The sequence below is a fragment of the Carcharodon carcharias genome, chromosome 5 (genome assembly GCF_017639515.1).
Source record: "Carcharodon carcharias isolate sCarCar2 chromosome 5, sCarCar2.pri, whole genome shotgun sequence".
Classification (NCBI taxonomy): Eukaryota; Metazoa; Chordata; class Chondrichthyes; order Lamniformes; family Lamnidae; genus Carcharodon; species Carcharodon carcharias.
The window spans coordinates 53,132,114-53,156,585 of record NC_054471.1 but is presented as its reverse complement, the minus strand read 5'-3'; the positions used below and the strand labels follow the sequence as shown (position 1 = coordinate 53,156,585).

The 24,472-nt window shown below is 41.7% G+C and overlaps 1 protein-coding gene across 6 annotated transcripts in view; it reads right to left on the bottom strand.

Annotated features, from left to right (window-relative positions):
* Positions 1-24,472, bottom strand: part of hace1 (HECT domain and ankyrin repeat containing E3 ubiquitin protein ligase 1) — a 90,712-nt gene that overhangs the window by 45,578 nt on the left and 20,662 nt on the right. For all 6 annotated transcript variants that reach the window (XM_041188073.1, XM_041188075.1, XM_041188071.1 and 3 more), the window contains 4 exons: positions 21,212-21,294; positions 11,385-11,481; positions 3,537-3,638; positions 561-667 (listed from right to left, as the gene is read on the bottom strand). In XM_041188073.1, coding sequence (XP_041044007.1) covers positions 561-667; positions 3,537-3,638; positions 11,385-11,481; positions 21,212-21,294 — 389 coding nt within the window. The remainder of the gene's footprint in view (positions 1-560; positions 668-3,536; positions 3,639-11,384; positions 11,482-21,211; positions 21,295-24,472) is intronic.

Here is a 24,472-nt window from a genome sequence, read left to right as displayed (position 1 = left end):
CAACATGAAAACAAGCTTATGGTATTTGAGTCTTCCCTACAATAATTTTACAACAGTGCAAACTCAGATGCATGCCACACTATTCCTGCTGGAGCCATTAGCAAAGAAACTGTTGCTTGATCTTAGTCATAATATTCAATGGCTCAAACAATTTTTTAGAACAAATTTACTATACAAAGCTCCCTATTACAACCCAGTCCCATAGCTTCTTTGTTTACCATAATGATTTATCAGATCTAAGTACTTTAAGCTGGAGGAGTAAGTGAACCGGCCTTTGGCCCTCCATTGTTCTGGAGAAAGAATGATAATTTGATCACCCAGCACAAAAGAATTATTGAAGGGCCAGTGACCCAGGTTTGCATTAGAAGCATGGACAAGCGAGAAAAAACTGATTTTGAAATTAAAAATTTGGCCAATTCCCCATAAGAGATCCATGTAATTACTTAGTATTTAACCTTCCACTAACAGGTTCCTCTTCAAATGCTATTGGTAAGCCGTGCTGAAGGGACTGAAATTAGAGTCAAAACTGCATTTGGGTCCAACTGCACTTCTTAACTCACCTAAGCAACTTGTGACCATTTGTTGTAGCAACTTCAGCAAGACTGGTCAAAATCTTCTGATACTGACTTTCATTCTGTGGACACAGGTGCTCAAGAACCTGACGCAGCTAAAAAGAAAAGAAACCAATCTAAAATGCTTATGAAACACAAAATGAATGACAAATAACGAAGCTTTCTGCAAAGTAACCAGGTGCTCAAAGTTAAAATTAGCTTGCAACAATTTAATGCTGATACATCTTGATCATTCTCAAAGATGCATAAGTATTAGGAAACAGATTTCTTCTGAAGTTAGTTAAGATTGAACAGGTCTCCCTGCTTAAATGTTCTAATTACAGAAATAGATGGGTGGTCCAAAGAGAATTAAAAAGTAATGGCTGCAGGCTTTTTTAACTGAAAAATTGCAGCAGCTTTTAAAGTTCCTGAATATCTATCAAAACAACCGCACTCCTAGAGGTTTCCATTTTCAAGAAGTTTAACTTCAAATGCTATTAAAATCAGATTCCACAATTTTTAAAAAGCAGAATTTACAGGTTATAAACTTGGTTATTAAAAGATTTTGTGAAATTAAATTCATAAAATACAAAACATTGCCCAAAGATTTTCTTAAGATGGTGTAATACTAAATTATAGTGAAAGATTAAAAATTACACAGATCAATCATACTGGAATTTATAATTAACATCTGAAGCCTTAGCTACATTAAGCAGTGTCAGCACTATATATTGCTCAGAGATTTGGTGCATTTGTTCAAGCTTTTGATAAAATAATACACAAGAGGCTTCACTATACAAGATAGAAGCCACTGGTATTAGTGTTAATAATTGAGCTGGATTGAGGACTGTCTGAAGAACATAGGCAGAAAGTAATTATAGATGGATTTGGATCTGTTTGGAGACTGGTGTCCCACAGGCATTGGTGTTGAGAACACTGTTCTTTACTATTTTTTATTAATAACCTAGATGTAATTTTTGGGGACATGATTGACAAATCTGTAGATGATGCCAGGCTCTGTGCAAGTGTTAGGACTGTAGGCGATGTTCAGTTACTTCAGGCAGATCTTGATGTTTTGGGGGAACTGGGTTCATGACTGTGAAAAGATGTTTAATTTGGAAAATGTAGCTTTATGCATATGGGAAGGATGAATTCATGTATGCATGCTTTGGGAAAAGCATTAAAGAAAATGGGCAAAGAGATCTGGGTGTTCTAGTGCATAGACCTCTGAATTTTATGAGCAGTGCCATAAAACAATAGCTAAAGCAAGTAGGGTGTTGGAGTGTATTTATTTATAGGATTATTGACTGTAAGGCAGAGCATATTATTTTGTCCTCAGTAACACTGTCCAAAAGCAGGTTCTACATGTACACTAACCCAGTCTACCTCACCACCACCTCTCTTGACTTCTCCAGGATTGGCAAATTTTCAAACTGCTTGTCCAAAGTCCAGTATTGGATGAGCATGAATTTCATACAATTAAATATTGGGAAGACTGAAGCTACTGTTTTCAGATCCCACCACTAGCTCTGTTGTCTAGTCACCAACTGCATTCCTCTCCTTTGCAACTGTCTGAAGCTAAACCAGACTACTCTCACCATCTATATAACCTCAGTGTCATATTTGACCCCAAATTGTTCTTCTGACCACACAGCTGCACCATCTCTAAGACTGCCAATTTCCACACCCATAACATTGCCCATCTGCATCCATGCCTCACTATATCTTCTGCTGGAACCCTCACACATGCCCCTGTCACTTGTAGGCTTCACTATTCCAATGGTTTGCCCAGTCTGTCTCCCATCCTGCATCCTTAATAAAGTTAAACTGTGCTCACTGGCCTACATTGTGCTGCTTAACCAGTAGCCATCAACATTAAGATCCTTGTTTTCAAATCCCTCCAAGGCTTCCCCTCCCTAATTTCTGCAGCCTCCTCCAGCCCTCTAACCTTTGATGTACCTGCACTCCAATTCTGGCCTGAGCATCCCTGATTTTAATCACTCCACCATTGCTGGCTGTGGCTTCAGCTGTGCACACCCTAAACTCTGCAATTCCCTCCCTAAACCTCTTTGCCTATCTATCTCTCCTTTATCCTTTAAAGCTGCTCCTCGAAACCTATCCCTTGGACCACTGTGTTGCTCAAGTTAAAACTTTGTGTGATAATGCTCCTGTGAAGCACCTGGGGAAGCTTTAGTATTTTTAGAATGCTAAATTAGAATGCAAGTTATTTTTGTGCAAGACCTTGGTCAGGGCTCAGTTGGAAAACTATTTTGGACTCTTTGCAAGGTGCCTGATATTGAGATTTTAGAAAGGGTACAGAGGGAGCGCCAGAAGACTAATACCCACTTTTTGCATTTTAATTATCAAGACAGACAGAAAAAAGCTGGGACTCTATGGACAACACAGGCTATGGGGTGATCTGATTGATGTTTATAAGATAATGAAGGCAATCAAGTTGACCATTTGTTCCAGTTAAATACCAGGAGGTAAGGACCAGGGGATCAAAATTTTAATTTGTATTAACTCAGATCTAGGTTTGGATGTCAGGAGATGGTTATATTCACAGAATAGTGGGCTCTGGAAACAGGCTACTGGCTCGTGCAATGGCCATCAAATTTGCTGCATTCCTTCAAGTACAGGTTGAATTTGTTCAGACTGGGGAGGTAAAAGATAGATAGTACAAGGAATTATCGGGGCCAGGACCATTTCCTGGACAAACTTTGATCGCTATGGTTTTGTTTATAGGGGAGGGGAATTTCTTATTTTTCCCCCAAATTGGCCTGAGTTTTTAAATCCATTTTTGTGCCACTTCCAGGCGATCCCTTGGTGTGGACAATGTATAGGTGATATTGTATGGGACAGACTGGATGGACAAGAGCATCTTTTCTGTCCATCATTGTTTGCATATTTTATTCTATACAGTAGGTTACACAGGACATTTAAAATCCGTAACTAGTCTCATGAATTAAGTTAAAAGAACATTACCATGTTCTCCTTGATATCCTCATTCTGAGTCATCTGAATAAGCGTTTGGAACAGTCTGGGATGATGCTGGATTAAAACTTGACATGTCTCCCCATACCCTCCCTGAAGAGGCAAAAGGATCATAAGAAGTTATATTTTTGATTATTTAGTTTCTCAAATAAGTTTAAAAAATTGTAAATCTTCATACAGATATTAGTGAAAAGGCCAAGATAATGGCCTGTATATACAAAACATAGTTGGCCTATTGCCAAACATCAATGGTACCATAATCTAAATCGCTCCTCTTTCTGATCAACTAAGGCTTAGTAAAATAGCTAAAGTCTTGTATGCTGTTTAAAGAACTGTTCAGCAGCAACTGGAACTTGCAAGCTATTCTTAGCTGTTTAAAGTCTTGAAGGACTTTAGAAGAATTCAGTAGTGCCTTCAGAACAGACCGAACCCATGCCTGGTGTTACCATTGCAGGAAGAGGAGGAAAATAACCAATGCTCTAGAAGGTATCGGTCGTGTGCACCAATTAAAAAATAGTTCTCATGAAAAAGGCTAGCTGTAGTGCTTTCCAAAATAAAAGTTGCAAACATAGAAAAGTTACATTTTGTTTTTTTTAAACTTGTCTTTGTTCACGTCAATCAACTTAATAACATGTAATTACATAATGGCCCAGATCTTCCATTCAGCCACCGAGCTGGCACACCCAGTGACTGCGAATTAAACTGCCCACTTACCAAGAGCCTTCTGGTCTTGGCTCTAGCGATGAGCGGAGTCTGAAGCCCAAGTGGCGAGCACAGTTCCAGCAAAGCCATGGCTCCTTGTCATGAACTGAAGACACACCCCTTTCAAGGTCTGTCTCCAGGTCACTGATTTACGCTGTTTTGAAATGAAATTGTCACCCTGACAGTGTTCACCCTCTCCCCACACCCTCCTACCCAATTGTGGAGTGCAATGAGTGAGCAACAAGCAATCACAGTTTGAAAAGGAGAGTTCAAAATGGAGTGGGAGAAAACTGCCAAGAGAGTGGAACAAATCCCCAATGGACTGTATAGGCAAGAAGGTGAATTTTGAATTCACTTTCCTCCAGTCTGAAAAATAATTCATTATTCCTTGCTGTTTTGTAGCCAATTTTGAACCTACTGCCCCTTTAACTGCATGGGCTTTAATCAGCAAGATTTGCTTTACCAATGAATTGCATATTTTCTATAAGGGACTAAAAGATATTCTATTGCAAGCAACTTTTATTTCAAGCCTGCCAGCTCAGGCTAGTTAAATAACTGTTGAACTACTGTCATCACATGACTTCCAAAGTAAAATGGAAAAAATATATAAGCATTTATGAACAAGGGGCAATAAATATAAGTCAATAATAAATCCAACAGAGAATTCAGGAGAAACTTCTAACCACTTTCTGGGTAAAGATTGTGAAACACTGTAGCACAAGGCTTAATTGTGGATGCATATAAGGGAAAGCTAGATAAACATGACTGAGAAAATAATTAAAGACTATGTTAAACATGGGGCCAGATGAAGAAAGGTGGGGAAGAGACTTATGTGTTATTAAACAGCATCACAGACCTGTTGGAATGAATGGCCTGTTCTGTACTATAAATAATGCGTAATACTATGAACTGAAGGGTATAAGAGGTCAACACAGCAAAAATGAACATTGGGAGAGGACATGGGTTTGGGCAAAGTTGGTAGAGCTAAGGCTAATGAGAACAGCTTAAAACAACCTATCCCAAAGGTGATGAAAGAGTAACACACACATTTCAATCTGCAAGGGGATCGTAATTACATACCAGATGTGTAGTGAGAAATTTGGCTGAGTAGTGGGGTGGAGGGGAAGGGAGGTCGGTCGGGGAAGAAGGGACAAAGGATAACCCAATGCTTAGATGCCATCAATCCTGTTCCATATACCAGGAAACACACCAAAGCAAAGAGGGACACTCACAGAAAAAAAACTCCATTGTGAAGCACAGATTGAGAAATGAGAAAAAGGCTATTTGGCTCACCTAGGCCAAACTACATAAATTATCTATTCCAACAGACGTAATAGGAGATGGACAAGCAGTACTGTACATTCCTCCACAGCTCAGTTCAGAATTGAGAACCATTTCATAATTCACTACATGTAATAATGATCAGATCATGGCAGGCAGGGACAAAGTAGACAAACTAAGGAGTGAACCAGCAGATAAGGGTAGGAAGTGGCAAAAATAGTAAAAAGATAGAACTAAAGGCTCTGTATCTGAATGTGATGTAACATTTGTAACAAGATGCATGAATTGTCAACTCAGATAGAAATAATAGCCAAGGTGACAAAGGCTGGAACCTGAATATTCAAGGATTCATGACACTAAAAGTGAGGAAAGGTGGAGGGGTAGCTGTGTTAATGAAAGGTGACATTAGCACAACAGAGAGAAATGACCCTAGCTCTAAAGTTCGAGGTGTAGTGTCAGTTTGGGCAGGGATAAAAAATAGCAATGGTAAGAAGTCACATGTGGGAGTAGTTTATAGGTTCCTGAATAGTAACTACACTGTAGGACAAGGTATACAGGAAAAAAGGATGCTTGTAAGAAAGGCACAGTGATGATCACAGAGATTTTAATAAACATATGGATTTGATGAATCAGATTGGCAGAGGGAGCCTGGAAGATGATTTCATAGGGGGCTGAATTTTTTGCCTGCCGGGCGGGCAGGGAGCCGATCCCTGCCAGAGAAGCAAGCCCAGCTGCCATTTTAAGTGGGCAGACCAATTAAGGCCCACCCAGCATGATGTCGGCTGGGAAGCGCTATGCGCTTCCTGTGCGCATGCGCACGAAAGAGCACACATCTCCCAGAGGCAAAGTGCTGCCTCAGGGAGATCGCTGAAAGGTTTTCAAACTTTAAAAATAGAAAAATAAAAAAGTCATTAACATGTCCCCCTCATGTGACAATGTCACACGAGATGGGACATGTTAATAAATTGCACAAAAACTTTAATAAACTTTTTAAAAACTGACACGAAACCTCATCCCACCAGTGGATGAGGTTTCATGTTTTTTCAGAAGCCCGCCGGGGCTCCCGGCCTTCCCAGCAAGCTTAAGATTGGACAGGCAGGTCCTTTAATTGTTTTAAATATCCTATCAATGGCTTCAATTGGCCATTAACAGGTCGGCAGGCGGACAGCTGATCGTGCTATGGCCCCGCCATCCTGAAGATTTAAATGGGGCCGGATGATGTCGGGGATTCCCCCCGTCATCCTGCGTCAGCGAACGGGGCCCGCCCCCTTCTTGCCGATAGAAAAATTCAGCCCAGGGTGCTTTCAGGACAATTTCTTAGAGCAACAAGTTCTTGGGCCAACCAGAAAGCCGGCTATTCCAGATCTGGTAATGTGCAATGAGGCAGGATTAATTCATGACCTTCGAGTAAAGGCACCTCTAGGTAACATTGATCATATGACTGAGTATGGTTTACAGTTTGAGGGAGAGAAGAAAGGGTCTAAGAGTAGTGTTTTAAACTTAAATAAGGGCAACAAGGCCAATAAGGGAGCTCCTGGATGCCATTGTGATCCAGGGAAAATATGTCTGCATTAAGTGTTTGTGGCTCGAGGTGTTTCAGCTGATATTGAGCTGGATGCGGAGTTGCAGACTCTGCAATGCATCAGAGAGGGCAAAAGTTACCTAGACACTTTGAACCAGGAGGCAATCATGCCCCTTAGGAAAGGGTCTTCTGATTTGATCAGTGGTCAGGGACAGGTGGGTGTAACTGTGAGTGAAGCAGGTAAGGGGACCCAGAGGACAGGAGTGCAGGAACCTCAGCTTTGAGGTTCTTTTAACTTGTCTGGATGAGAGTGGGGCTAGGGTAGATGAGCTGACTGACTATTGCACCGCGGTACAGGAAGCCATTTCGGTGGGGGGGGGAATGGAATGTAGTGATAATAGGGAATATAGTGAGGGGGATTGATATTGTTCTCTGCAGCAAAGAGCAAGAGTCCAGAAAGCTGTGTTGCCTACCCGGTGTCAGGTAACATATCGCTGTAAAATACTGGCATGGATGGTAGAATGGGTCATTTTCTGGTTGGCAAGATGTAACAAATGATATGCCACAAGGATCATTGGTGGGGCCTTAACATTTTACAATTTATATAAATGACTTGGACGGAGGGACTGAAGGTATGGTTGTTAAGTTTGCTGATGATACAAAGAAAGGTAGGAAATTAATTTGTGAAGACATAAGGAGGTTATAAAGGGTCATGGTTAGGCTAAGTGAGTGTGCAAAGATCTGGTAAATGGAGTATAATGTGGGAAAATGTGAATCTGTCCTTTTTGGTGGAAAGAATAAAAAAGCAGACTATCGAAATGGGAGAGATTGCAGAGCTCAGAGATTCAGAGTGATCTGGGTCTCCTAGCGCATGAATCACAATAGGTTAGTTTGCAGGTACAGCAAGTAATTAGGAAAGCTAATAGAATGTTATTTATTGCGAGAGGAATCAAATACAAAAATAGAGGTTATGCTTCAGTTATACAGGGCATTAGTGAGGCCACATCTGGGGTACTGTGTACAGTACTGGGTCTCCTTATTTAAGGAAGGATGTAAATGTGTTGGAAGCAGTTCAGAGAAGGTTTACAAGACTAACACCTGGAATGGCAGGGTTGTCTTATAAGGAAAAGCTGGACAGGCTTGTATCCACTGGAGCTGAGGAGATTAAGAGGCGTCTTGATTGAAACATAAGATCCTGAAGGGTCTTGACAGGGTGGATGTGGAAAGGATATTTCCTCTTGGGAAAGAATAAAGAATCAGGAGTCACTGTTTAAAAATAAGGGGTCACATATTTAAGACAGAGATGAGGAGAATTTTTTTTCTCTGAGGGTCATGTGTCGTTGGAACTCTTCTTCAAAAGGGGGTAGAAAGTGGGCAGAATATTGCCTTCGGCGAGCAGGGGGCAGGGCCCACTCACCGACGCATAAAATGACAGGGGATGACGTGGGGCGGAACCTTCGACGTCATCCCCGCCCATTTAAATTTTCAGGAAGGCGGGCCAATCAGCTGAGGGTCCGCCAACCTGTCAATGGCCAATTTTTTCTCTATTTTTAATATTTGTAAAAGTGTCAGCGATCTCCCTGAGGCAGCACTTAGCCTCGTGTGCATGCACGAAAGAGCGCACTCTCGCTTTTGGGGAATCACCACCCCCCCCCCCCCACCACCCCCAACCCACCGCCCGCACAGGAAGTGCAAAGTGCTTCCTGCCGGACATCACACTGGGCGGGCCTTAATTGGCCCGCCCACGAGAAACGGCAGTGGGGCTCGCTTCTCCGGCAGAGATCAGCTCCCTGCCCGCCGGAGATTGGGTTGGACCCGCCCGCCTGACAGGCAGATAATTCTGCCCAGTGTCTTTGAATATTTTTAAGGCACAGCTAAATAGGTTCTTGCTAACCAAGGGATGAAAAGTTACTAGGGATAGGTGAAAATGTGGAGTTGACATCATAATCAGGTCAGCCATAATTTTATTGAATGGTGGAACATGTTCGAGGGACTGAGTGGCCTACTCTTGCTCCTGATTTGTATGTTTGTATGTATGTTCACAATTATGAGTGTTTGAAACAGAACTGACTAAAGTGTACTAGGAAATTAGGTTAAGGGAGAGGTCAGTAGCGATGCAGAGGCAGACGTTTTAAGAAAGTATTTCATAACACTCAGCAACGATACATTCCAGTGAGAAAGGGGAAGAGTCGGATGCACCATGCAAGGCTAACTAAGGAACTTAAAGACAGCATCAAAATGAAAGTGTACAATTCCGCAAAGATTAATGGCAGGTCAGAAGATCGGACGGATTATAAAAACCAACAAAAAATGACTAAAAAATAAGGAGGGAAAACTTAAAGAATGAAAGAAAGCTAGCTAGAAATATAACAGATAGCAAGAGTTTCTACAGATATTTAAAATGGAAAAGAGTAGCCAAAGTGAGTGTTGGTCCTCTACAGAGTGTCTAGGGGAATTAATAACGGAAAATAAGGAATTGACGGATGAATTGAACAAATGTCTTGCATCTGTCTTCACTGCAGAAGATACAAATAACAACCCAAAAAAGTGTGTATCAAGAGGTGAAAAGGAGGGAGAAATTATAATTAATCATCAGGGAAAGGGTATTGAAAAAAATTATTAGAACTAAAGACAAGTCCCCAGGTCCGGGTGGACTTCATCCTAGGGTCTCAAAAGAATTGGCTGCTGAGATAGTAGATGCCTTGGTTTTAATTCTCCAAAATTCCCTAGATTCAGAGAAGATCCCATCAGATTGGAAAATAGGGAATGCAGTTCCTCTGTTCAGGAAAGAAGTCAGAAAGCAAGAACTACAGGCCAGTTAGCTTAACATCTGTCATAGGGAAAATGCTGGAATCTATTATAAAGCAGGCTTTGGCAGGGCACTTGGAAAATCTCAATGCAATCAGGCAGAGTCAATGTGGCTTTGTGAAAGGGAAATTGTGTGACTACTTTATTAGAGTTCTTAGAGGAAGTAACAAGCAACGTGGATAAAGGGGAACCTGTAGATTGGCGTACTTAGATTTCCAAAAGGCATTTGACAAGGTGCCATATCAAAGACTATTGCACAAAATAAGAGCTCATGATGTATGGGGTAACATATTAGCATGAAAAGAGGATTAGTTGGCTAACAGGAAGCAGAGAGTAGGCATAAATGGGTCTTTTTGGGTTGGCAAGATGTAACAAGTAGAGCGCCACAGGAGTCAGTATTGGAGCCTCAACTACTCACAAGCTATATTAATGACTTGAATGAAGGGATATAACATTTGGTTGCTAAATTTGCTGATGACACAAAGATAGGTAGGAGAATAAATTGTGAAAGAGACATAAGGGGCCTGCAAAGGGATGCAGATTCGTTAAGTGAGTGGATTAAAATTTAGCAGTTGGAGTACAATGTGGGAAAATGTGAACTTGTCCACTTTGGCAGGAAGAGTCAAAAAGCAGCATATTATTTAAATGGAGAGAAATGGTAGAACTCTATGGTACAGAGGGGAATCTGGGAACCCTGGTACACGAATCACAAAAAGTTAGTATGCACATACAGCAAGTGATTAGGAAAGCAAAAGGAATGTTGTCATTTATTGCAAGGGGAATGGAATATAAAAGTAGTGAAGTTTTGCTGTAGTTGTACAGGGCATTGGTAAGACCACATCTGGAGTACTGTATACAGTTTTGGTCTCCTTACTTAAGAAAGGATATAATTTCCTTAGAAGCAGTTCAGAGTAGATTCACTCAACGATTCCTGGGATGAAGACATAATCTTAAGAAGAAAGGTTGGACAGGTTGGCCCTGTACTTGCTGGGAGTTTAAAAGAATAAGAGATGATCTTATTGAAACATAAGATCCTGAGTGAATTTGGCAGAGTAGATGCTGAAAAGGTGTTTCCCCTTGTGGGAGAGACTAGATCTAGGACAGACCATTTAAAAATAAAGGTGTCTCCCCCATTTAAGATGGAGATGAGAAGAAATCTTTTCTCTAAGAGGATCGTGAGCCTGTGCAATTCTCGTCCCCAGAGAGCCGTGGGGGCAGGGTTATTGAATATTTTTAAGGCAGAGTCAAATAGATTCTTGATTGGCAGGGAATGAAGGCATATTGGGGGGCTGACAGGAGAGTGGGGTGGGGTCACAGTCAGATCAGCCATGATCTTATCAAGTGGCAGAGCAAGGTTGAGGGGCTGAATGGTTTACTCCTGCTCCTGGTTCGCATGTAACAAAGCTTATTCTACTGCTGAAAAATATTCTTCAACAGTCTAGAATCCAGTTTCTATTCCTCCCTTGGTTGTAAAATTAAAAGCATAGTATATTTCCTAATCACATTGCCAGAAGTTCAGTTTGTACCTGTACACAAAGATCCAGTGGAGTAACACCATTTTTGTCAGGTAAATACTTGGCTCCCCTTGAAATTAGGATCTGTGCTGTGTCCCTTTGGCCATGACTGCAATAAATTGATAGGTAAATTAGTCAACTTCAAAATTTACGCCTATTCATTATATTGTGCTTTAAATCAACTCAGCTCGTTTTTTGTAGCACTCACTTGTAGAAAATATATGATATAGTCAAGAATAAATTCAGAATACAGATATGATATGGAGCTAGGAGTGTCCATGGTTCACCCCTAGGTCCATGCTCATTCTGCTACTGGAATGTTAAATCTGATCTGAGCGGCTTGAGTTTTGGGGAAGGAGGAAAAGAAATCAGCCAGAATATCTACTCCAAATCACTACCAGATGATCTATATATACACAGTTTCATCGCAAGTTCAAGATAAGTATCAGGACTAGGTAGCATGAAAGTGTGTGTGTTTTTTTAATTCCAGTACTCAGTGGGAAAAGAAAAAAAAACAAGAAAACTGGACTGCATGAAACCTGTATTATTCAATGGTACCTTAAATTACTGTTTTTAGTAATGGAGTTTCTTCTTCTTGTTGCCAAATTGCCTCTGGAAAATCTGAGTACAGGTTCTTTTGCAAGTCAGCAATGAAATAAATGCAAATTTGAGCAGAAGTCTATGTCAATGGTCCCAATAACAGGGAATATGCACATCGGACGCCAAAGGGCAGACCTTAAGTGGTGGACCTTATAACAAGTACTACAAGTAATATCCACTTTGCTTTGTTTCAGTGGTAGTTCCCAACAGAAACCTCCAAATGAAGGAGGCACAAAGTGCCTAGAATACTTTCAACTAGATAAATGCCATACAAACAAATGCCATACAGATTGTTATTCTGAATTCGCATTCTTGCCAGTCATTCATATCCACTGCTCATCTGCTGAGAGTTTAGGTTGGGATACAGTCCAATTCAAGCAATGTTGTACGTAGTGGGTACATTGCAAGTCATCATTCACTGATGCAGGGGCTACTGCCGCACACTCCTTCCTGTGATGGCATTTTCTGTGGCAGTAAGTAGTTCTTCAAAATTTCCATTCTCCAGTGTGGATATTTTGGTGCCAAGTGCTTCTGTCAAATGCAGGCTGTAGAAGTCAATCTGGCATGAAATGATATCTCGTTTGCACGAATTCTTTTATCTTAGTTTTGGCCACCTAATGTGTCTACTCGCACCATCAACCTCTCCACACAGTACATCGTTTGGTAGGCGACCATCATCCATTCCACAAACAACCCAAAATTAAATACTGCAAATCTGAAATAAAAACAGGAAATGCGCAGCAGCTCAGGCAGCATCTGTAGACAGAGAAACACCATTAACATTTCAGGTTGGTGACCCTTCATCAGGCTTGCCTGATCTGCTGAGTTTTGAGCATTTTCTGTTTTTAACTCACTCTAAATGCCATTGTACCTAGAGTTGGAAAGCTGAAGTACTTTTGTGTTGGGGATGCTATGCTGCCAATGGATCCCAAGGATCTTTCTCAAGCAACGCATATGAAAGTAATTCAATATGCCTTCCTGCTTCTGATATGAAGCCCAAGGCTCAGCACCATGCTGCAGTCTAATTAGCACACAAGCATTACAGATTCATATCCGTGTAGCAATTGAGAGTTTGGAATTTTTCTAGGCTCTTGCCCAAAGCTCGCCAAATGCTGTAGTAGCGCTACCAGCTTGAGCAGCTATCTCCTCATCAAGCTTCATTTTACTTGAGATCATTGATTTTAGGTAGTAGAAATTGCCTACATTTTTCAATTCAGTGTTCTTGTAATGCTGCTTTGGCTGACCACCTTGAAACATTGTCATGGAATTTTGTAGGATGATTGTGACCCCAAATTCCCCTGCAGCAATTGAGAAACTACTTAGAATAACAGCTCAACTAATTTTCTTACTGAGAAAGTTTCTGTACTTGCAAACTGTAAAAAACACTAAATGTTAACAACCTTACATATTAAAACTCTTGATTTAAAATATAAAGAACTTTTTTTAAAAAATGCTTTCTTAAAAATAAATACAACATGGTCAACATACCATGAACTGAACTTCAATGCAATAAACTATATAAAATCATAGCTAACTATATTATAGAAAAGCCTGGGAATACTTACTTTTTAGTTCTCTGAACAACAGACTGACACTCAGTTGAACTATGAGACAGATAGTCTGTTCCCAGGCCTGTGCCACTGCTGGCCTTGAACTTTTAGTTGTGCAATGATCTGGAAGACTTAACTTCTACCTTCTCACAGTAAGGAAGCTGCTCAGCAACCCACCAAAAGCAATCAAAAAAATCAAGTAGGAAGAGGGAAAATTACATGAACCTGTGTCCGATTACATTGGAGACAGCAAATCACAGTGTCTCCAAATCACAGTATCTTTGTGCAGCGATTATTGAATATTTCCAATATTTAAATGTCTTTAATAAATCGCTCTCAAACATAAAACACTCAGTGGTAGAACAATGCACCACAGTCAAATAATACACCTATTCATTTTGGCTCCAGTATTCACTGGACAGTCATTAACTAAATACCTCTGCATCATTACTGTCTGTACATAATGTTAACTTTTTCAGTCAATAGGGACATTACCAGACCAAGAATTTGACAGGCTTTGTTTTAAGTCCATTAGTTACTTCTAAGTCTACACTGTTCTGGTATCACTAAAGGACCCTTGAAGTGCTTACGGTCATAAAATTGGAAAATACTGGAAAGGTATTGCAGATCAATCAACATAGAATTGGAAGATATTACAGCACAAAAGGTGGCCACCCAGCCCATTATATACTACACTTCAAAAGAGCTATATCATTAGACCATAAAACATAGGAGCAAAAATTAGGCCATTCGGCCCAACGAGTCTGCTCTGCCATTCAATCATGGCTGATAAGTTTCTCAACCCCATTCTCCCGCCTTCTCCCCGTAACCTTTGATCCCTTTACCAATCAGGAACCTATCTATCTCAGTCTTAAATACACTCAATGACCTGACGTCCACAGCCTTCTGTGGCAATAAATTCCATAGATTCACCACTCTCTGACTAACGAAGTTTCTCCTCATCTCTGTTCTAAAAGGTCTTCCCTTTACTCTGAGGCTGTGCCCTCAGGTCCTGGTCTCTCCTACTAATGCAAACATCTTCCCCACATCCACTCTATCCAGGCCTTTCAGTATTCTGTAAGTTTCAATCAGATCCCCCCCCCTCATCCTTCTAAACTCCATCGAGTATAGACCCAGAGTCCTCAAACGTTCCTCATATGTTAAGCCTTTCATTCCTGGGATCATTCTCGTGAACCTCCTCTGGACCCTCCCCAGGGCCAGCACATCCTTCCTGAGATTAGGGGCCCAAAGTTGCTCACAATATACTAAATGTGGTCTGACCAGAGCCTTATAAAGCCTCAGCAACACATCCCTGCTTTTATATTCTAGTCCTCTCGAAATAAATGCCAACATTGCATTTGCCTTCCTAACTACCACGTCAACCTGCAAGTTAACCTTAAGAGAATCCTGGACTAGAACTCCCAAGTCCCTTTGCACTCCAGATTTCTGAATTCTCTCCCCATTTACAAATTAGTCCATGTCTCTATTCCTCTTACCAAAGTGCATCACCTCGCACTTCCCCACGTTGTATTCCAACTGCCACTTCTTTGCCCATTCTTCTAACCTGTCCAAATCCTTCTGCAGCCTCCCTGCCTCCTCAATACTACCTGTCCCTCCACCTATCTTTGTATCATCTGCAAACTTAGCCAGGATGCCCTCAGTTCCTTCATCAAGATCATTAATGTATAAAGTGCAAAGTTGTGGTCCCAACACTGACCCCTGCGGAACTTCACTAGTCACCGGCCACCATCCTGAGCAAGACCCCCTTAGCCTCACTCTCTGCCTCCTGCCAGACAGCCAATCTTCTATCCATGCTAGGACCTTGCCTCTAACACCATGGGCTCTTACCTTACTGAGCAGCCTCCTGTGCGGCACCGTGTCAAAGGCCTTCTGGAAGTCCCAAGTAGATAACATCCATTGGCTCTCCTTTGTCTAACCTACTCGTTACCTCCTCAAAGAATTCTAATAGATTTGTCAAGCGTGACCTCCCCATGATGAAACCATGCTGACTTTGCCCTATTTTATCATGCACTTCCAGGTATTCAGAAATCTTATCCTTAATAACGGACTCTAAAATCTTACCAACAACCAAGGTCAGGCTAATCGGCCTGTAATTTCCTGTCTTTTGCCTCACTCCCTTCTTAAACAGGGGGGTTACATTAGCGATTTTCCAGTCCTCTGGGACATCCTTGACTCCAGTGATTCCTGAAAGATCACCACTAATGCCTCCACTATCTCTTCAGCTATCTCCTTCTGAACTCTGGGGTGTAATCCATCTGGTCCAAGTGATTTATCCACTTTCAGACCTTTCAGTTTTCCTAGCACCTTCTCCTTGGTAATGGCCACCATACTCACCTCTGCCCCCCGACTCTCTTGAACTTTGGGGATGTCACTCGTGTCTTCCAATGTGAAGACTGACGCAAAGTACCTACTCAGTTCCTCCGCCATTTTTTTGTTCACCACTACTACTTCTCCAGCGTCATTTTCCAGCGGCTCAATCTCCACTTTTGCCTCTCTCTACCCTTTACATATCTAAAAAAAACTCTTGCAATCTTTTTTTATATTTCTGGCTAGTTTACCTTCATATTTAATCTTCTCCCTCCTTACTTCTTTTTTAGTTGTCCTCTGTTGGTCTTTGTAGGCTTCCCAATCCCCTGGTTTCTCACTGCTCTTCGCCGCATTGTATGCTTTCTCTTTAGCTTTTATGCTGTCCCTGACTTCCCTTGTCAGCCATGGTTCCCTCGTCCTCCCTTTAGTACGCTTCTTCTTCCTAGGGATGAATTTTTGCTGTGTCTCCCAAATTACTCCCAGAAACTCCTGCCATCGCTGTTCCACTGTCTTTCCTGCTAGGCTCATCTCCCAGGCAATTCTGGCCAGCTCCTCCCTCATGCCTCTGTAGTTGCCTTTGTTCAACTGTAATACCGTTACATCTGATTCCAGCTTTTTCCTCTCAAATTGCAGGGTAAATTCTATCATTTTATGGTCACTTCCTCCTAAGGGTTCCTTCACCTTAAGCTCCCTTATCAAATCTGCCTCATTACACATCACTAAATCTAGAATTGCCTGTTCCTTAGTGGGTTCCATCACAAGCTGCTCCAAAAAGCCATCTCGTAGACATTCCACAAATTCCTTTTCTTGGGATCCACTACCAACCTGATTTTCCCAGTCTACCTGCATACTGAAATCCTCCATGATCACTGTAACCTTACCTTTCTTACACACCTTTTCTATCTCCTGGTGTATCTTGTGCCCCCCATCCTGACTACTGTTCGGAGGCCTGTACATAACTCCCACCATGGTTTTTTTACCTTTGCGGTTCCTCAACTCTGCCTATACAGATTCTACATCATCTGACCCTACATCATTTCTTGATATCGATTTAATTTCATTTCTTACTAACAAAGCACCCTACCCCCTCTGCCAACCTGCCTATCTTTCCGATAGGATGTATATCCTTGTATATTTAGCTCCCAGTCCTGTCCCCTTGCAGCCATGTCTCCGTGATGCCCACATCATACCTGCCAATTTCAATCTGCACCACAGGCTCATTTACCTTATTTTGTATATTGTGTTCATTCAGATACAACACCTTCATTCTTGTATTTCCCGTCCCCTTTCTCATTGCCGTCCCTTTATCTGATGTGCTTGAAGTTAGATTCCTAGCCCTTTCCAAACACTCTGTCCTTTTTTGTGTTCTGGAGACTTTAATAGCCTCTCCTGGGCTCTCCTTTCTTTTCAGTTTTTTCATAATTTTCCATGAAGTTGAATCTACCCCCCCCACACGCTAACCTGCTGCTTTGTTTCCCATTAGTCATACTTCTTGGAGTTTTACCCTTCCCGCCCCCCTCCAACTTTCTAGTTTAAAGTCCTGTTGACCACCCTATTTACACTTTTTGCTAGAACATTGGTCCCAGATCGTTTCAGGTGGAGACCGTCCCAACGGTACAGGTCCCTCCTGTTCCAATACTGATGCCAGTGCCCCATGAAATGGAACCCCTCTTTCCCGCACCACTCCTTTAGCTACATGTTTACTTCCCTTATTCTCACATCCCTATGCCAATTTGCACATGGCTCGGGTAGTAATCTGGAGATTATAACTCTTGAGGACCTGTTCTTTAATTTAGTTCCTAGTTCCTGATAATCCCCAAACAGGTCCTCTTTCCTAGTCTTACTTATGTTATTTGTCCCGACGTGGACCACAACAACTGGATCCTCCCCCTCCCTCTCCAATATCCTTTCAAGCCGGTCAGAGATGTCCCTCACCCTGGCACCGGGCAGGCAACATACCATGTGGAACTCTCGATCCTGCTTACAAAGGAAGCTATCAATTCCCCTAATTATAGAATCCCCTACAACTACCACTGGTCTTTTTGCTCCCCCCTCTTGAATGGCCTCCTGTGCCACGGTGCCGTGGTCAGCTGGCTCATCCTCCCTACAGCCCTGTTCCTCATCCACACAGGAAGCAAGTACCTCGTACCTGTTGGGCAAGGTCAAGAGCTGAGGCTCCTCTGTTCCTGAACACAGGACCCCTCTACCTGCCTCACTTGCAGTCACACCCTGCTGACCCTAACCATTGACCGGACTTGTGGTACTTAATCTACCGGGTGTGACCGCCTCCTGATAAGCGCCCAGGTAACTCTCCTCCTCCCGGATGTGCCGCAGCGTCCAGAGCTCCAACTCCAGCTCATCAATTCTGAGCCGGAGTTCCTCCAGCAACCAACACTTGCTGCAGATGTGGTCACTGCGGCTCGCTATGGGATCTGCCAGCTCCCACATCATACAGCTACAGCACATCACCTGCCCAGCCATCTCTACTTAGATAATTAATTTATTAATTAGCTTTGCAGTGTTTTTTTTTTCAAATTTGGTGCAGATTTCCTACCAACCAATCAGGTCACAGTTTTCCTGTGACGTTACTTTTTCAGTTTTTGCTTCAGTTATACTGTGCCCCGAGGTCACCACTCCGGTGCTCCTCCCTCCAAGTCTGCTCCCTAGAGACAAAGCCGCGAATCCCCGAGGTAAGCTAGATTTATACTCATCACTCCGGTGCTCCTCCCTCTGAGTCTGGTCCCTGGAAACAAGGCCACAAATCCCCGAGGTAAGCTAGATTTATACTCACCGCTCCGGTGCTCCTCCCTCCGACTCTGCTCCCTGGAGGCAAGGCCGCGAATCCCTGAGGTAAGCTAGATTTATACTCACCGCTCCAGTGCTCCTCCCTCTGAGTCTGCTCCCAGGATTTACTCACCAATCAGCTGCTTTTTCTTTAAAATCCACTTTCAGAAGAGTGTCCCTCGCAGGTCTGGTGCACTCCTGAAGGCACTGTCTCTTCCTCCCTTTTTTTTTTAGGTTTGAGGAGGAGGGAGGGATGGAAACACTACGGTAATATAATGTTTGGGGCTATTCCGTTATTTGACAGTGGGTCCTCCTCGATTCCCTCCTGAGTTGCAGTAGCTGCGATGACTTCTCCCAGAATGCTTCAGTCACTTTTCACCAGCGCCCTCTGTTACTCCAACTCTCCTCCTTTCCCAATAGTCCAATAAAATTTTCCCCTTCAAGTGTTTATCAAATTACTTTTTGAACATTATTGAATCTACTTCCACCACCCTTTCAGGCAATGCATTCCAGATCACAATTTGCTGCATGATAACATTCTCATTTTGCCTCTGGCTCTTCTGGAAATGTGCCCTCGGGTTACTGAACCTTCTGGCACTAGAAAAAGTTTCTCCTCATTTCCTCCCAAAATCCTTCATGATCATACTGAATGACCGACTCCTGCTCCTATTTTCTATCTTTCTATGTTTCACTGACATTCTTCCCACTCTCTTGCAGGATAAGATGGCTCATAACCACAGGGAGCAGTGAGAACTGGCAGAAGATAGACATATCTGCATTGACTGAGCACCCTAGGAGAGAAGGTGTGCAATATCACATGGACGGCTGTTACTGAAGCTCTGTATCTGGTGTTGCCAAGAACATTCAGGATAGCCTTATGCCTCTTCTCAAACTCCACCTCACCCCCATCCTGCCATTTGACATGAAATACAAGCTGCAGATGGCTGTGACCATGGAGCTCTTGCTTTCTACCCACCCCAATTGACTTATACCCTGGCCTTTCTGCATTTATGCTTTTAGATACCCAAAAACAGTCATCTGGTCAGCTAATGCAGCCTCATCATGAACAGAGCTACACCATACATCTGATGGAGAAGCATCATGAATTGATCTGAAAATCAAAGCCACCAGCTTAGGTTCTGGCTCTGCACAGTTGAGGATAGTACAGAATATTGATCAGCACCTGACAGTCAAATGAAAGACTTTAGGCAAGAGAAAGTCAAGAGAAAAGCTAGAGCAAGATACAGTTAGAATGAACTGCTTCTATACTTGAAAGATCTCCATTTTAAGAGATACTCTTGACATCTGCAACAAAAGCTGGAGCCCCAGAATAAGCTTTCTACTTTGATGAACTGCATGGAGGCAATAGCCATTGCCTAGACTTCAATCTGTTCTGTAACTTTCTTGGCCTATCAACTTTGCATGAAAGGTTATAGTTTTTGTTTTAGCTTTCACTTCTGAAAAGGCAGTTTCACAAATTGATGAACTTGTGATTAAGAAGCAATATATATAATGCTGAAAGAAAATTTCATTGCAGTCAGAGCTTTTAAAAGAGCTTATTCTGTGATTTTTCAAGCTGTACTGGAACTAGTATAAGAGATACAAAATGGTAGTTTAGTTGCTTACTTCGATCTAATAACTAGATGTAAGTACTTTACTATGATGTTATTGGAGCAAACACATGATACAAATATGGATTTTGGTTTTGACTTGTTGGTATTTATGAAACAGTAACACAGGTTTACTTTGTTCAAAACTACGAATAGATGACATTATTCACAGCTCCTGTTTAGAGCTGTTCATCTTTAAACTCAGCAGACAGTTATTCCATTTCAGTGGAAATCAATTTATTAGAATTTATTAGAATCTATTAGAATTTGCTAGAGTCCATTATTAAGGGAGAAATAGCAGTACATTTAGAAAAGCTTAACGTAATCAAACAGAGTCAACATGGTTTTGTGAAAGTGAAATCATGTTTGACAAATTTGCTAGAGTTCTTTGAGGATTTTAAGGCAGAGGCATTTGAGACCTAACCAGCCTGTAAGCCTACAACTGTGTCTGCAAAGGAACCAACTTGCAAGAAACCTCATTTTGAATTCGTACGGTCAAATGCGCTTTGCCTGGTGTCTGTTTAAAATCTATGGGTTACTGTTGCCTTGGTGGAGGTTTACTTGGGAGTGATTAATTTGGGGATTTGTTTAAAAGTTCTTATGGTAGCAATTTGTAGACATGTGTATATGTTTAGTTTGTTGTTAAATTAATAAATGTTTAATTTAGTTTTATATAAAACACCTCGAGGTCTTATTCCTGAATTCAGAGCTGCATCTCAAACATACGAATTGAAAATATACATTATGACAGTTGTTCAAGTTTTCCTCTACAGTTTAAACAATTCAGCCTTTACTAACTGCTGTGTCATAACACAACTTAAGGAATCTAAAGTGGGTTCAAGAACTTTTAAATCCAAAGTCAAACTTATTCTACAAACATAATACAATTACAAATATCTAATGTGAAACTGAACAGATTTAAATAAATTAGTGGGCAGTGTAATCCTAAAAAAAAACTCCACAATACCTGCAGGCAAAATACAAAGGGGTAGCTCCAGAAACATTAGGCCGGTTAATATCTGCACCACTATCAAGAAGGCAAAGTACTGTCTGTGAAGAGAAAAAAGGATGACAAAGGAAATCTCAGTGAGCATCCATATAATAATATTCATACAAGTACCAGGCAATAACCATCTCCAATAGCAGAGAATCTAGCCACGTCGAATTTCAGCTTCATTAACATCCCTCTTAACTTTATTAACATCCAGCTTAATCCCACACCATCAATATCCTGGGGGGTCTCAGTTAACCAGAAACTTACCTAACCATGTAAATACTGTAGTTGCAAGAGCAAATCAGGTGTTAGGAAATATGCAGAGAATAACTCATCTCCTGACTTCCCAAAGCCTGTCCAACATCTAAGGTACAAGTCAAGAGTGTGATGGAATACTTTCCACTTACCTGGATAAATGCAGGTTCAACAACATTCAAGAAGCTTTATACCTTAGGGGAAAAGCAGCCCACTTGATTGGCATCCCACCCATCAGCTAAACATTCACTCCCAAGCAGAATGTAACTGTGGTGTGCACCATCTAGAAGATGCACTGCAGCAACTGGTCAAGGTTCCTTCGACAGCACCATGTAGACCCACAACCTCTACCACCTAGAAGAGCAGGGGAAATAGCTGCATGGGAACACCACCACTTGCAAGTTCCCATCCAATTCAGATACCATTCTGACCAAGAACAATATGGTTGTCCTTCATCGTTGCTGGGTCAAAATCCTGGAATTCTCTCCCTAACAGCACACAGGACTGCAATGGTTCTAGAAGGCAGACGGCCACTGCCTACAAGGGCAATTAGGGGTGGGCAATAAATCCTAGCCTTGTTAGTAAAGCACACATCTCAGAATCATACAAAATAAAACATGCTTCACAGCAAATGGACTCCTTTAAGTGCAATTACTTCAGTAATGTAACTAAACGTGGCAGCAAAATTCCCCACTGCATGTTCCACAAGGAGAATGACAGATAATTTATCAACATTGGTTGAAGGATAAATGTTAGCCAGGACATCAGGACAAATCTCCTGATCTTCATAAAGCACTACCTGGGGATATTTTGGCCCTACCAGAGATGACAAACATGTATATAAAAGCAGATACTGCGGATGCTGGAAATCTGAAACAAAAACAGAAAATGCTGGAAAAACTCAGCAGGTCTAACAGCATCTGTGGAGAGGAAAAAAAAACAGCGTTAACATTTCGTGTCCTCATGACTCTTCTTCAGAGCTGAAGAAGCGTTAACTCTTTTTTTTTGTCTCCACAGATGCTGTTAGACCTGCTGAGTTTTAAAAAAACATGTAGTTGGCTTAGCATCTCACCCCAAAAGAGAACTCTGATTTGGCAGGGATTTTCAAAAATCAGGAAACGTTTTGATAGAGTCAATAAAAGAGAAACTGTTTCCAGTGGCAGTGGTGAGTAATAAGAGTATACAGATTTAATATAAGTGACAAAAACAACCAGAGGTGGCATGAGAGAAAATAAATTTATGAAGCAGGTTATGGTCTGGAATGCACATCCTGAAAGGGTGGTACAGCAGATTCAATAGTAACTTTCAAAAGTGAACTGGATAAATATTTGAAGGAGAAAAATTAGCAGGATTACAGCAAAACAGTGGAATTAACTGGATAGCTCTTTCAGGCGCTATGGTCTAATGGTCTCCCTCTGCACTGTGTCATTCTATAGTTTCGCACAGAGAAGCACAGTTCTGCAGTGAAGTAGCAGTCCAAATTGCATTCAGATTCAGAGTGAGGACTGAATTCACAGCCTTCCAATTCAGGCAAATCTATTACCACTAAGCCAAGGCTGACACAAAGAAGCACTTCACTCAAAACGCAGCATCACTTCTGCCAAAACAAAACTCCAAATTAATTGTGTTCAAGCTTAGGCTAGTGCCTATAGATCTACATCTAGGAAAACTATGCAACATCTGATGAGAAATGTTAACTGGTAAGAAATGTTAACTATCACAAATATGGTCTTTCTGATTCCATGAATACAATTCAATTCTACATAAACAGAAAACTGACATCATCAGACAATAGAAGACTTGGTTTTGTCTTTTAGTCATGGCATTAGCTTCTTTCAGTCACAGAACAATACGATTTTCTTTTTGAGCCCTGATTGCCTACAAATGATCTAGATACTAGATACATAAAGGCATCCTAAAGATGTCGGTTGAAATACCGAACCAGAGAAAACCATCTGGAGTAAAAACCGTAAAAATGCCACGATCAAAAAAATTGAACAGGAAAGGTGGGAGCTGATGCAACTGGCATCTTTTCAAAACTTTTCCCTGTCTTCCATATTAACAATAAAAACTAAAACTGATTTATCAACTTTATTGCCTCCAGCAAATACAAGTTAAGCAGTTGACATTCTCTCCTGAGGACCAGTGTTTGCAATTGGAAAGAGATCTATGGCCATAGCACACATTACAGAAGGCAGTGAGAAAGACAAAGAAACAATGTGAGGAGTGGCTGTGGCATTCCTACTAATGCTGAAAGTAAGAGCGATCAAAACATATAGGGCAGCATTTACGTCCTGTGGATGGGCACATGCTTGACCCGAGCGGGCATAAAATCATGTGAGATTACATAGAGCAAGCGCCCTGATGTCATTACTCACACGCATGATATTTCGCATGGCAGGCGTGTGCAAAAGTCAGATGCGCATCCGCCGACAGTTAAGCAGGCAATTAAGTCCCATTAACAGCGCAACTGTCTGGGATTTTCCGTGGTCTGGTCCAACATTATAGTTGGTGGAAGGGTGAATCGGCCAGACGGCCTTTACATTTTTCATCAAACCTCATCTCTGTTTTGAAATAAATAAAAATAAATATTTGTAGACAGTATTTTTGAGGTGTGCTTTCAGGTGCTTGATTGTAATGCAGCTTTTTACATCTTTATTTAATCATTTAAAGGTCTGCAGCTCCCTGAGGCAGCTGTCTGCCTTCAGGGAGTTCTCTCACGGCACTCACCTGCGGTGACATCATCGCCTGCTCTCTTCCCACCTCAACCCCGGCAGCACTCAACTTTTCAGTGCACATTTCATGCTGGCTGGCTGTTAATTGGCCAGCCAGTGTGAAATTGGAGTCGGGGGCCGATCGCGGTCGGCAATCTGTTTCCAGACTGCTCCCGACTCCAAGGGTGGAATTAAGGCCATACTGTAGTAGGAGTGAGCGAGAGCACAACAGCAAATATAGAGGAGAGATATTTTTACAGGACAA